The sequence below is a fragment of the Microtus oregoni genome, unplaced genomic scaffold, assembly GCF_018167655.1.
Source record: "Microtus oregoni isolate MIOR12 unplaced genomic scaffold, Mior012 000005F_ref0000423, whole genome shotgun sequence".
Classification (NCBI taxonomy): Eukaryota; Metazoa; Chordata; class Mammalia; order Rodentia; family Cricetidae; genus Microtus; species Microtus oregoni.
The window spans coordinates 28,007,526-28,022,231 of record NW_024543064.1 but is presented as its reverse complement, the minus strand read 5'-3'; the positions used below and the strand labels follow the sequence as shown (position 1 = coordinate 28,022,231).

General features: G+C 47.4%; 2 protein-coding genes across 3 annotated transcripts in view; both read left to right on the top strand.

Annotated features, from left to right (window-relative positions):
* The window catches only part of Inpp5b (inositol polyphosphate-5-phosphatase B), a 68,300-nt gene extending 60,768 nt beyond the window's left edge, over positions 1-7,532 (top strand). Inside the window, 5 exon segments of the mRNA XM_041652377.1 lie at positions 1,752-1,865; positions 3,747-3,831; positions 4,152-4,279; positions 5,676-5,787; positions 6,722-7,532. Coding sequence (XP_041508311.1) covers positions 1,752-1,865; positions 3,747-3,831; positions 4,152-4,279; positions 5,676-5,787; positions 6,722-6,837 — 555 coding nt within the window. The 3' untranslated portion in view covers positions 6,838-7,532.
* Positions 7,533-8,648: 1,116 nt separating this feature from the next.
* The window catches only part of Mtf1 (metal regulatory transcription factor 1), a 47,302-nt gene continuing 41,244 nt past the window's right edge, over positions 8,649-14,706 (top strand). For both annotated transcript variants that reach the window (XM_041652093.1, XM_041652091.1), the window contains exons 1-2: positions 8,649-8,725; positions 10,549-11,004. In XM_041652093.1, the coding sequence (XP_041508027.1) occupies positions 10,600-11,004 (405 nt within the window). In that variant the 5' untranslated portion in view covers positions 8,649-8,725; positions 10,549-10,599. The remainder of the gene's footprint in view (positions 8,726-10,548; positions 11,005-14,706) is intronic.

Genomic DNA, 14,706 nt, shown 5'->3' with positions numbered 1-14,706 from the left:
TGTGTGGTTTGGAGCAAGTTGTGAAGCCAGCCTGATTCCAGCACAGAGAGTCTCCACCTCCTCCTGTGCACAGCTGTGGAAGATGGTCACACTTTCTCGTCTTTCTTTTATACCCCTGCACATGTTAGAGCAGCAGGCGACAGTAACAAAGCTCCATTGGCTGGCACTTCACAGTTTGAGAGGCTGACGTATACGACAAAGATCCCTGATGACTTGTTTGATGAGGGCCCACTCTTCTCAGTGTCCTCATATGTCAGGAGTAGGAGACTCTTGGTTTTCTTACTGCACACCAGTCCCATTTGTGACTACATAGCCCTTATGACCAACCACCCCCAAAGGCCCTGTTTCCAGATACCATCACATTGGTGACTAAGATTCTTTATGGTAATCCAGGCGGGATGGAGGAGACACATAGCATTACCATTCAGTGTCCAGCAAGCAGTGCAGTAGGGAAATTTAGCCACGATCCTAACTTCCTAGTGGAAGTTTTCTATTTTAAAAAACTGTCATCTGGGGGACTGAGAGATAGCTCATTTGATAAAGTGTTTGCCATGCAAGCATTAGGACTTGAGTTCAGTTCCCCAGAACCCACACAAAAGGTACATGTCTGCCCGGTGGTAGTGGCACACGCCTTTAATCACAGCTCTTGGGTGGCAGAGGCAGGCAGATCTCTGAGTTTGAGGCCAGCCTGGTCTACAGAGCGAGTTCCAAGATAGCCAAGGTTACACAGAGAAACCCAGTCTTGGAAAAAAAAAAAAAAGGAAAAAAAAGGTGTATGTCTGTGATCCCAGCTCTGGGAGATGGGGACATGTGCCATGGGAACCCATTGTCTAAGCATTCTTGACAAATGGGAAAGCTCCAGGCTCAGTGAGAGACCCTGTCTCAAAGTAGAAACCAACTAAAGAAGACACTCAGTATTGACCTCTGGTTACCACATGCATATGTACACACACACACACACACACACACACACACACACACAAAACGAATAGACAAATACATAATGATGATCTGGCAGGTTATCTTAAAACAAGTTTGCTAAGAACCACAAGGCTCCTATGGTGACCACCCTAGCACAAAGGGACAAATTTGGCACAGATTTGGGTAATTTGTACACTTTTTTCCCTAGAACTCTTATTTTCAATTAGGAACTCTTGAACTATTCACTTTTTTTTCTTTTTTTTCATTTTGATTTTTTGAGACAGGGTTTCTCTGTGTCATAGCCCTGACTGTCTTAGAATTCGCTCTGTAGACCAGACCAGCCTTGAACTCACAGAGATCTGCCTGCCCTGCCTCGAGTACTTGAATTAAAGGTGTGCACCACCACCGCCTGGGTTAACTGTTCTCTCTGTTATTTAATGTAGATGAAAACAAAGCCAGTCAAGGAGAGCCATTTGTCACAGGTCATGTGGTGAGTGGCAGTGGACCTGGAGTTTGAGTTCACAAGTGTGTGCTCTTTTCATGCACCGTCTCTGGTTCTAGCCGTGGGATGCTAGAGGAGCTTTCCTCTGTGGAGTTAGGCACATACTACCCCATTCACTGGAACTGCTTGCCACAGCTCTCCCCGTCCTTCAGAGTCGCCGTTTGTCACCCAGTCGTATCGCCTGGCCTCCTTTTTTATTTTTAATTTTTGGCCTCTGGAATGTTTGGTTTAGTGGCATTGAAAAGCTTCCCTTTGCTGTTTGCTGTCCCTGTATCGTGCATTCTCCTGAAGCTCCACCTTGTCATGACTTGTTTTTCTTTCTTTGGAGACTTTGATGCCAGTGCAGACTGCGGATGACAGGAGCCAGCTGGAGAACCCCCTGGAAATCCCCAAAGAACTCTGGATGATGGTCGATTACCTGTATAGAAATGCTATCCAGCAGGTAGGCTGGGACTAAGGCAGTCAGACTGCAGCCAGGCTGCCTTTGAGAGACCAAGAACTTTTGTATGGAAGCTTTTGTCCCGAGGAATCTGTGGAGAATTGTGCCCCCAGGGAGTAGAGTGACTATTTCATACTTGACCTGATTCCTCATTGGGAAGCAAAGCAGACTTCCCAGCTAAGTGTTTCTTCCCCAGGCCTCTTAGTCTCTCCAGAGAAGGACTTCTGAGTGGCTCCTGTGAGGTCATTTTGATGTCTTCTGCGGGAACTCTCACCTGCTTCCGAGAATGGAAGGGGCTATTGTGTTGACTTCAGGCAGAGGACACATGGAACCCCCAGGCCATGAGTTTGGACTGCTGATTTCTGGAGAGATACAGGCAGGCTTCCTGAGATTAGTGATCAGTTTGACTGACTTGACCATAGACTTATGAGGTCCAGGCTCCGAAGCCAGGGATGGAAGAGGTCACAGGAGGCTGGCGGGTTAAGGAGAGTGTGAGGAATCACAGACTATTAAGAGATATTTTATCCAGCAGCACAGGCCACCAGTCAGGCTGACACTGACAGGCACCCAGACACAGGGCATCACACAGGCTGTGTAGAGGTAGACACAGGGGCAGGCTGCTAAAGACCAAGGTTCTTGCCTCTGATCTCAAAGCTACATTTATAGACATTTTAATATTGTAGCAAAATATATTCATATTCTTTTTCCCTCTCTCCATCCCTCTTCCATTACTCTTACCTCCTCCCTCTCTTCTCCCCCGTCTTACTGTCCCTTCATTCTCTCTCCCGACCCTCCCTCCAGTCACTGTCCTACACCTCCAGTGCTGGGGACTACACTTAGGCCTCCTGCATGTTAGGCAGCACAACTGAGCTGCATTCCCAGCTGTTTATTTTTTGAGTTAGTATTTCACTATGTAGCCCAGGCTAATGGCAAACTCCCTAGTCCTAGACTAGTTTTGAACTCATGATCCTCTTGCTTGAGCCTCCTATATGCTGGGACTGGGGCTCCACCATGCCTGGCTTTTCCTCATTTTTCCCCACTCACACTGGTGTTGCAGTATGCCAAATTGTGTTCATTTAATGCTCATAACAACTTTTGGAGGAAACATGCCCTGAAAGGTGAATAACTTACTCCCAAGCTGATGAACATACAATAGTGGCCTTTGTTTTTAAAAATTTTTAAATTGAATTTTTAAATATACATGTCTTATGTATATGTATTATACTTATTATCTTGTTGTTCTCATAATTTTGGTCATGCTATTGTTAGAACCCTGGGCCTTAGCTTTCTACCACTGAGCTGCCCTCCCAGGCCCCAGAATTCACTTTTATGAGCGGTCCATCTTCTCTGTAGATCTTTCAAATGTACCTTGTGAGTAACATATGTAATATTTATTAATAGTTATATATGTTGAGTTGCTTTATGAAACAAGTGAATCCAAAATACCTTGAGACTAATAGAATGATGTTTACTTCCATATTCTTATTTGCATAAGGTCAGAGGAGTCTTTCTGCCCCTTACCACTATTTCCTTTTTGTTGTTGTTTGTTTGTTTTGGGTAAGGATCACAGTAGCTTTCAGTCTTACACATGGCATGTCTCTCATAACACTGTAGGATGCGTGCACTGTGTGGCTTTTCTCGTACCCTGGGTCTTGTTTTGTGTAGCGTGGCCTCCCCACAGCTTTATAATGCACGCCTAATGACGTATGGTAAAGCCATGCAAGGCCTGAAGATGAGTCCATCACAGCAGCCTAAGTCTCATTGACACTGGGGTGATTCAGAGGTCTCAGTACACGGCCGACATTTGGACTCTGGTGATGTGGGTAAGTCAGAGAACAGTCCTCTGAGAAAATAATTGTTGTGTGGGTTTCTTCCCTCTTGCAGGAAGATCTGTTTCAGCAGCCAGGCCTGAGGCCAGAATTTGAACATATAAGAGACTGCTTGGATACCGGAATGATTGATAACCTCTGTATCCTTCAGAAATTTGTGTGTGCATGTGAGACTATGAGAGCTTTTAAAAGAGAGAGAAGCATATCTCAAAGCCTGGCGTCCGATAGTGTGACCTTGGCTAACAGGCTCTACTTACTCAGAACCTTTTCAGAGAGGACATTACGGCTTCACGCAGGCAGCATGGCACCTGACAAACAGCATGGTGCCTTTGAGATATGGACTGGCATCCTAGCACTGAGTAGAGCCTGACTGAGCAGGCAGCCCTTCTGGCACATGCTTGTCCCTGGGCCTTCTATCCCTGGGCATCACCGTCACCCGTTCCTTAACAGTGGGCCAAAGGTGCCAACAACCATTCCGTAGCTGAAGCCTTGCTGCTTTTCCTAGAGAGCCTGCCAGAGCCTGTCGTCTGTTACAGCGCCTACCATAAATGCCTGGAGTTTTCTGGCAACTGCGGAGCCAGCAAGCAGGTGAGGGGAGCACCGAGCATTAGCATGCGTAGTAGCTAGCCCTGGGCATGTGAAGCCTGGCACAGCCAAACAGAACAGGCCCTTCAATCACAGTGGCTTGGAAAATTAATATCTTACCTTCTCCTGCAGTGGCTTGGAAGATGAACTTCTTTCTTTCTCATGCCCGCTCTTCCTTTCATGTCCCCTTTGCTTTTAATAGCATCACCCTTAATTCCAGTGACTCAGCCCTGAAACCTGAGTCATTTCTGATTCCTCCCTCTCCTCACCGCCCACGCACCCAGTCCCATTGATCCATCACTTTTCCACTCTCTCCCGTTGTCACTGTTTACGTGGTGCAGGGCTCTGTGTTACTGCGCTCCCTCTCTTCTTCATTCTGCGTGCTCCAATTAGATGGTAAACTTAAAGGTGCCATCCTATTAGACAAAACCATACTTACCTCTTTTTTAAAAAATTTATTTATTTTTTATGTACATTGGTGTTTTGACATGGGTGTCAAGTTCCCTGGAACTGGAGTTACAGACAGTTGTGAGCTGCCATGTGGTTCCTGGGAATTGGACTCATGTCCTCTGGAAGAGCAGTCAGTGTTCTTAACCACTGAGCCATATTTCCAGTCCCATACTTACCTCTTTGTTCGCTGTTTTTAATAATACTTCTCATTTCTTTCTCTTTCTTTTCTTTTCCTTCCTTTCTTTCTTTTTTTTTTTTATTTTTGTTTGTTTGGTTTTTTTGAAGCAGGTTCTTTCTGTGTGACTCTGGCCTAGAATTCAGTGTGGCCCAGGCTGACCTCAATTCATTATTCTTCCACCTCAGCTTTCCAAGTGCTGGGATCACAAGTGTGCATCACCACACCCCACTCGGTGATTGATATAATAATGAACAACAGTTGCCAACAGTACGTGTTCCAGAACCTTTGCTCATATCCATTGAATCTGGGTGTCTTCTGGAACCTGCCTTTTCCCAGCTTCCTAGCTGATTCTTCTGTGCAGATACGTGGGCTATTCACTGGATTCCAGTCTGGATTACCCTTCCAGGCTTAGTGCCTGTGCAGCCAGTGTATTCCTGCCAACACTGATATCTCCTGTTCTCACTGCTTATTAGTTTGCTTTCTCTTGCCTTCTATGCCCTCCCCAGTACCTAATCCTTACTGTTACAAGTATAATTTTTTCTTATATTCAAGACCCAACTAAAATGTCTTAATTCCCTCAAGTTGTCTGAGAACATGGAAGTTCTCAGAATTAGAAGTCTGACCTCTAAATCATGCAGTATTTGACCTTTGTGTGTGTCTGATACTTATGCCAAGTGGTGCATGATTAGCTCTGTGTGCATTCTTACATTTGTAAGTTATAATCACAGTTCCTGATTGAGCGAAGCTGCAAACCCCACCTCTCTCTTTCAGGTCATTTCCACTCTCCCAACATTCCACAAAAATGTCTTCAACTACTTGATGGCGTTTTTGCAAGAACTGCTGAAAAATTCAGCAAAAAATCATTTGGATGAAAATATTCTAGGTAAGTAGCCAAGTGTCTAGGACAAGCATCTCTACCGAGTCACTGAGGAAGGAAGCGGAATTAAAATGTGTTTTCTTTTCTACATTCACCTCCCCTTTTCCTAGCCTTTACTTCCTTTTCCCCCAAAGCTCAGAGGAAAGTATTTGCTTTTGCTTTTTTTTTTAAACTTTTGTTTGTTTGTTTTGTTTTGTTTTATTTTGAGACAGAGTTTCTTTGTGTCTGCTCTGGCAATCTTGGAACTGCTTTGCAGACTAGGCTGGCCTTGACCTCAGAAGAGATCTGACTGCCTCTGCTTCCTGAGGCTTTTTTTCTTTTAACTTTTTAAGAGATAGGGTCAAGTTATGTCTGTTGCCAAAGCTGGCCTCAAATTCACTGTGTACCCCATGCTGGCCTTGGTCCCCCGAATGCTGCAAATGTGCCGCTATGCCCTGTTCTGAATGAAGTTTATATGTAGATTGTTTGAGGCTGGAAGGATGGCTTAGTGGTAGAACGTTTGGCTCACATGTGCAAAGCCCTGGAGCTGCCTGTTTCGGCTGGACTAGCTGGCTGGCCTGTCTGCAGGATCCACCTCTCCACCTGCACACCGCTGGGGTTTCAGGTGTGTGCCAGTGTGCCTGGCTCAGGGGTGGGTGCTGGGTCTGCACTCAGGTCCTCTCACTCCCTGAGCCATCTCCACAGCCCACTGTATAGCTCAGACTGGGCTGGAGCACATGTACCACCACACCCAACTATATGGTTTTTCAAGGAGAAAATACCTGGGCATAGTGCACATCTTTAATCCCAGGACTCAGGAGGTAGAGGCAGGTGGGTCTCCTGAGTTTGAGGCAGCCAGGGTCTGCCTTTAAAAATTTTGCTTTTGGATAGTCCTTCCTCTCTCCTAGTCACCCTAGTAGTCTGGTTGCTAAATGGTGTTTTCTGTTTCTGTCATGCACAGCTAGTATATTTGGCAGCTTACTGCTCCGAAACCCAGCTCGTCCCCAAAAACTTGACATGACGGAGAAAAAGAAGGCCCAAGAGTTTATTCATCAATTCCTCAGCAGTCCAGTCTGAGCCTCAGTACTTCTCTCCTGTCTTACCCAAGCAGCCACAATGGTCAACCCCGCCTGTTTCAGCTCAAGAGCTGCCCTAAAGTACTCTGAGGCCAGCTGGAAGCAAGATCGGCAGCTACCTGTTTCTTGAGCCTACACCTGCTCCTTACCCATGTCATTGGCTAGTACACCCATCTTGACTTGTGAAAACATGGCGGAAATCCACAATTATAGAACTGACATTCAATGTTCACCTTTAGTTATTTAACACAAATAGAGCTCTAGTTGTTTATATTTTTTTTTAAAGAAAGTTAAGTAACTGTATTTTGCCTTACTCAAACTGCCTCTGGGACATACAGTCAGTGAGTTCCCTGTATCCCTGACTGAGCATCTCATAATTAGGTATTTGGGCTAGCTGAAGTCCTTGAAGAACAAGTTGGACAGCAGGAATTTGGTTAGATGTTCCTGGATAAACAAATTTTAGCCATTCCAGATGCTCCCACTGTCCAATCTGAGGACCTGTATATACGCAGGGCAACACTGCCCCCTTTCTACTCAGCTCCAAGGCCTCTCAGTGGCCCCTAAAAGCACAGAAGAAAAGGGGGCTCTGGTGAAGCAAGTGAGCTTTTGTAGGTCAGACAGTCCTCCCAGCTGTATATAATGTATCCCCTCTCATATGTGTAATATATTTTAATGATAAATGTATTTTTAACAGTCGTGATTGTCGTTTTCTTTTTTTAAGTTACGTGTGTGTGTGTGTGTGTGTGTGTGTGTGTGTGGCGGTGGTGGTGATATTTGCATGTGTGAATGCTGGTGCCAAGAGAGGAGAGATTCTTGTGAAGCTGGAATTACAGCTGGTTGTGAGCCACCCAATGTGGGTTCTGTGAATCGAACTCAGGTCAAGCGCAGTAGATGGACTTAACCACTGAGTCTTCTCCCCTTATTCCCCCCTTTCAAAATATGGTAGTTCTTAGCAGATGGGTCTTTGTGGCTTAAGCACAGAAGCAGCTGGTCAGAGGCCAAAGAGACATGCGTGGCAGTCTAGCGTGTGAGAGTCACTATTCGGTATAACCCAAGCAGAGGGAATGGCACAGCAGTTTGGGGCTGAATCCTGATCTAGCCTATAAGGGCATTGCTCCAACCTAAACGTTCCAGAGAAGTCGCTCTTGGGGAAAATAAACAGTAGCTTATGTGAGGGTCTAGTAATTATATTTACTGGATTATAGTAGAAGTACGCGCAAAATCGCTTCTTTGGCTTTGGATACTGCTACCAGGTAGTGGTTTCAAGGGTCTGTAGGCTGAGTGTTAACAGCTGAAGAGGGGATCGGCCAGTAGGTGGCGCTGACCCTCCCGAGCACGAAAACCCTCCCTAGGACGGGCAAGTTGGGACTGCCATCTCTGGCAGGCGTCGGAACGGGAAGCGACTGAAACAGTCCGCTCTGCTTTCGGGTCCTAGGACCTCAGCCAGGAGAACTACGCTGCGTGACAAGGGCGCAGTGGAGGAAGAAGAGGGATGCCGAGGGCTGGCCTACGCGCCTGGAAAGCGGCGGCTCACTGCGCCCTTCCCGCTGCAGCTATGGGCGCAGCCCGGGCTGAGGACACCTCGGGCTCGTGGCTGGTGTCGCGTGGTCTCCAGAACCCGACACCCGCCGCTCCCTACGGTCGGCTTCCCCAGCCGCCCAGGAGCTCCTGACGCCGCTCACCCCGCCCACAGCCCGCCGGCTGGAGGCGCGGTCCCAACCCTGGACGGCAGAAGCCAATCAGAAGCAGCAGTGGTCGAAGGAACCCGCCGGCCTCTTCTTCCTCCGGAAAGAGGAAGCGGAAGTGACGCTAGGGACAGGTGGGGGCAATCATGGTGCCGCTGGGGAGGGGAGAAGCTGCCGCTGCCGCCGTTGCCGGGAGCCGCGGAGGTAAAAGCAGAAGCTGGACTGGCTGGGGCTGGGACTCCCCGGGGGGCGCGGGACATGGGCTCCCTGCCGAAGCCGTCCCGGGTAGAGACTTCATTCCACTCACCAGAGGGACCCCACCCCTCCTCCGTTTCCATGGGGATGGGTATCCAGCCCCCCTTCTCTGTTTCCATGGAGACCCGGACCCTGCCCCTCTTCGCCCAGCTCGTAGCCCCCAGCCTGCCTCGGGGTTTTTCTGTGTAGTCCTGGACTAGGGGTGCTTTTCCCGGTCAGGTTCCTCCTGCCAGTCTCTCAGGGGTGCTCGGTTCACACTCCTCGGCCACACTCGCACCTCCTGGTCTTGTTTGTTACGGAAAGTTGGTCTCTGCGTTGCCGCCGAAGGTGCCGGGGCAGCCCACCGGGAGCTCTCGGTATTCTTATCTCTCGTCTCAGAGACAGAGAAACGTGCCTTTCTAGGGTTGCGTAAGCAAAGGTTCGGGCTGGTTCCTCTCTGATTAGATCCCTTGACCTGTGTCTGGTAACTACCTCGCCTTCTTGTCGCTCTGGCTCGTGAAGACTCACTTGCTAACAACCCCCGAGCAGGAGAGAAAATGCAGAAGCAGGCTGAAAACCAAGTGATGTGCTGATTATTTTAAATTCTCCTTTTGTGTCTGCCGAACCCACATTTGTAGAACCTGTGTGTTTTCGGGTGCAGGAAGAATCACCATTCCAGACCATGAAAGCTTCAAATTTGGTAATTTCCTCAAGAGACTGTCTTCGAAAAGAGACGTTATCTGCTCATCTGTCATTCATTTTGTTGCTATTTCCTGCGTGCCTCGTGTCAGTATGGTGTGCGAGGGACAGCTTTTCGGGGCAGAAAGCCTAGTCACGCTGTTACAGGCATACTCTCTGGCCCATGTCATGTTTTAGGATACAAATAATTAAAATGATTTGCATTGACTATGATTTACTAGGGGTTAACCCCTCCACCCCACGTGTTCTAGCAACGACGGAAGGAGTCTATCCTCTTTCTACTGTTTGACAGGACTGTGTTTTACCTGCCATTTCTCTTTCACTCCTTATGAGACGGGGACTGTGAGTCCCACTGTAGAAAGACAAGGCACCGTTTGGCCAAGCAGTCAGGAGCAAACCAGGATTTGTAGGTGATTGTTTGTGTTCAAAGTGTTGTTTCTGCACCATCAACAACACGAGGCTGTGTACTGCCTCACGGTGTGACTGAGGGGGAGGGTGTTCGGATGGGAGTGCCTCACTTGAGGTTTATAGCTGCTGGTCCTTGAACTGCGTGCAGTTTGCTCTTTTCTCCTCACTAGGTGCATACCCATCTTTAAGGTGTGTGACAGTAAATCACAGTTAGGTCTTCTGAACTGCTAACTTTAAATTTTTGAAAAAGAAAAAAGATATACTACTTTCCCTTAACAGTTACTGATTTTGCCAATCTTAAATATTTCTAAGGAGGGTTGTTTTTTTTTTTTTTTTTTTTTTTTTTTGAGATTCTCACTGTGTATCCCTGGTTTACCTGGAATTCTCAGAGATCTGCCTTCCTCTACCTGCCAGGTGCTGGGATTAAAGGCATGCACCACTATGCCTAGGCCTGAATTGCTGTCTTTTTTGTTTGAGACAGGATCTTATTATCTAACTTTGGTTGACCTGGAGCTCACTATGAAGGCCAGACTGACCTTGAACTTCCAGAGGTCTGCCTGCCTCTGCCTCCCTCCCAAAGTCTGGGATTAAAGCCTTGGTTTGCTCTTTAAAGCGAGGGAGAACTAAGGTGTTTAGGAGGTGGTTGAGTCTTGTGCCTGGCTCTAACTCTGTGTTGTCTGTTGCAGAAAGGCCATTACCGTTCTGTTTCTCACAACTGGGCTGAGCACAACTGAACCATGGGGGAGCACAGTCCAGACGACAACATCATCTTCTTTAAGGGAGAGGAAGATGACCTAACCCCGGATGACAAGATGCTCAGGTTTGTGGATGACAGCGGACTGGTGCCGTCCTCATCTGGAACTGTTTATGATAGGACCACTGTTCTCATAGAGCAGGACCCTGGCACTTTGGAGGATGACGACGACGACGGACAGTGCGGAGAACACTTGCCTTTTCTAGTGGAAGGTGAAGAGGGCTTCTTAATAGATCAGGAAGCAATGTCCCAGGGTTATGTACAACACATTATCTCACCCGATCAGATTCATTTGACTATAAACCCTGGTTCCACGCCCATGCCAAGAAACATCGAAGGTGCAACCCTTACTCTGCAGTCGGAATGTCCAGAAACGAAACGCAAAGAAGTAAGTAAAGCAGCGGATGCGGGCCCAGTGTGGCTGTGGGGCAGCTCCTTGTGCAGCGTGCTGGCAGTCTTAACTGGGGCTAAAGGAGCCCCTGGGCTTAGAGCCCGCAGTAGTCTTGCCTGTCAACAACACATCCGCTTCCTGTTTTGTTGTGACTGCTTTCTAGAACTGTTGGATTGTATGGCCACTTTGTATTGAGAAATACCACGCTGTAATATATCAGATTTCCCTCATCACATTATAAATAAAGTAGAAATGTCACCGAAGTGGATGCATAATTACGCTGCGAAAGTCACAGTGTGGTTCCTCTGCTAGCAGAGTGACCAGGTTTGTGTCTGATAGCTAGAGCTGCCTGTAAATGCTTTGCAAGGGAGATGCCTGCGGAAATGAGCTTTATTAATTTAGTGACTGTTAAATGGATAGTGACGGGTAGTTTTTATACTTCAGGCCAGAGACCACAAATGAGACCAGGTTAGCGGAAAGTTGCCACATTCGTGTTCAGATAATGTGAATAAAATAATGCCTTTCGGGATATCCTGGAAACTGTAAAGCATTTTTCAAATTGTAGTGCTGAATTTGAATGAAATCAATGATACGGCTTAAACGTTATTCAGGAACTAGTGCAAGTTCATTTGAAGAGAGGTCCCTGGCAGTTACTGTATTGAGGACTCAATGTCAGGTACTACCGAGCAGGAATAGACCTCGTTTCTTTAGGAAATGTTTTTCCTTTTCTGATTTAGTGAAGGTCTGAAATTACATGCAACTTGTAGAAATGACTTATTCATGACATTTGGCTTTTCCTTTATAACCTTAGACTCTTTAGTTAGGGGTGGAATGCCTGCCTAACATACTTGAAGGCTTGACCTCTAGTTCTGCAAATAAATAAATAAATATTGTAGAGCTGTAAATGCTTTTGAGAGACCCAGTAATCTTTGCAGCACCTCAGACGTCTGTTCTATGGTCTGTGCTTGAACCTTCCAGAATGGGAAGAGCATAGGTTCTCGGAGCTCAGTCCAGTCCAGTCCAGTCCAGTCGGTCCAGTTCGTTTGTTGGTCCGCTCTGATTGCTAGGAAGCGTTTGCTTGTATAGGACCAAGGTCTGTCCTCATGTAGTGCTGCTCCCTGCCTCCAGGGCTGTCTTCCTGAGAACCCTTCTCCCATGGGGCAGCCGGCACATTTTTAAAGGTGCCTCCATGTCCTTTGGTACAAGCTAGCCACCTACACTCAGATATTTTTCTGATGGCATTGTCCCCAGTCTCTCCTCAATCTGGTTGCCTTTAACTGAAGGAATTCCAGTTTTCCGATGTCCTTTTAGAATCCAGAGTTGAGCATGGTCTCCCAAGAGTGAGTCAGCAGTGCCAGTTGTGTGGCTCTTATCCGTCGCCTCATCTGGACACTGTCCTACAGTCACTGTGTCATCTGTGTTTATACCTGCATCTCACTGTTGGCTTGTGCTTGGAAACCTCTAGAATAGTGGTTCTCGGCCAGGGGCATTTTTGCCCCCCAGGAGACAGTTGGTTGTCATACTGGGGATGGGCTAACTGGAATTGTGTAGGTAGGCGCTGATGATGCTGTTAGATGTTTTATAATGTACAGGCTAGCCTCCGACGACAAGTACTTACCCTAGGTGTCTTCAGGGCTGGGCTGGAAGAGCCCTGTTCTGCATTCTCGTAGGTGCAGCTGTCAGGTTCCGTGCTGGTGAAGGTAGACACTCTGGCAAGCCTCAGGAATTTTCTTGTTGGTCGGCCTATTGTGGGAGCTTGTACAGGGGTCCATCTGCCTTCAGCAGACCCAATTACTCGTTGCTGTGTTGTTGTTGAGATGGCTCCCGTAACCCAAGCTGGCCTCCAGCTTGCTGTGTAGTTAAGGTTGACCTTGAACTTTAGATGTCCTGCCTTCCCTTTCCAATGCTAGGGTGACAGGCATGTCCCTTGCCTCACAAACATTTCAAGCAAGGTGCTGTGATTGCAGATGGTTCTCTGCAACATGGAGGTAGAATTACCTGATGGCAGAAATGTGAGCACCAGGGAAAGAGGTAGCAGTGAAGGGAACCAGTGCTGTATTTGGGAACACAAGGAACTCAGCTGTGTGCTTAGGCGAGCCTTCAGGGTGGTCTTAAATATGTCTTCAGTTTATGAGAAAAGCAGGATATGAGTGTTTCTGAGAGATGGGGACAATGTGAACAGAGAGAGGCAGAAAACAAAAGCCCCTTCCCCTCTTTAGGGAGTGGCCAGCTATCCCCCTAAAACAAGGGTTCTTTCTTTTGTGTGTGTATGTGTGTTTTTCTTTTTTGAAACAGGCTCTGAGGGGAGGGGGATTCGAGACAGAGTTTCTCTGTGTAGCCCTGGCTGTCCTGAAACCCGCTCTGTAGCCCAGACTGGCCTTAAACTCTCAGAGATCCGCCTGCCTCTGCCTTCCAAGTGCTGGGCTTAAAGGCATGCGCCACTGTGTGCAGCCCAAGCTTTTCTCAAAGTGATCATCATCCTGCCTCCCTAGTGCTGGGATTACAGGCACATTGACCTCCACACATGTGCCTTGGCACATGCCTCCCCCCCGACATGCATGTACGCACACACATGCACACAGAATTGGCTTGTGGTATTCAGTTGTAACAACAAAAATGAAACTATTCCTGTTCCTATTTAATTGACTAAAACAAATCAAATAGCTGTTCCCACCTTGAGATCTACCAAGGAAGAGGGGATGAGACACTTAGTAAACATAGTAAAGCGAACTAAAGTCAGGGGTGCTACAAGCCACTTGGGGCTTCTGTGGGGCTACTTGCAGGCTGTGGACCCTACAGGATGCTTGTGTCTATTCACATACTTTACACTTCTGCAATACTTTTTGGCTGTCTCTTTTTAGTTTAACTACTTGTGGCCAGTGCATTTTTCTGTAAAGGGCTAGATAGTAAATGTTCTTGTCCTTACAGACTCTGTGGTCTCTGTTACAACCAGTCAACTCTTCGATTGTAACACAAAATCAGTCATAGACAATGGGCAGTGGGCTGAGGTGGAGCTCCGTCTGGATCACTTACCACAAAGCCGTGGGTTCTATTCCTGGCACTGCAGTAAAGCAGAAAGAAATATGTAAATGAGCATGCTGGTCAGAACTGATTTACTAGTTGTAGTGATTGTGTCGACTGGACTAGAATCCAGGGAGTAGCAGGAGACAGGGATGGAAAGAGCAAAGATCCAAATCTAGGAAGCAGTGATTGCTTGCTGAGGTTGTTTTAGAAGCAGTGGGAGACTTTGGGATTTGGGAGCAGGAGTAATGTGACCAGAGGGTCATTTCAGAGCTAGCTAGAGTGGCGCACACCTTTGATCCCAGCACTTAGGAGGCAGAGGCAGGCGGATCTCTGCGAGTTCGAGGCCAGTCTGGGCTACAGAGCGGGTTTCAGGACAGCCAGGGCTGCACAGAGAAACTCTGTGTCGAGTCCCCCTCCCCCCAGAGAAAAGAAAGTAAAGATTCATCTAGGTCTGGACATGGTGGAGCACACCTTTAGTGTCAGCACTCAGGAGGCAGAGGCAAGCGGATCTCTTGAGTTCAAGGCCAGCTAGGGCTCCACAGTAAGATCCTTTCTCAAAGCAAAAGATATTTTTTTTTCTCACTGTGTTGAGTTGTTGCTGGTCGATGAGTGGGTAAAGATTTTAGTAGCTGAGAATCTGTCATGATGGGTAATTCAGTCATGTTCAGGCTGTGT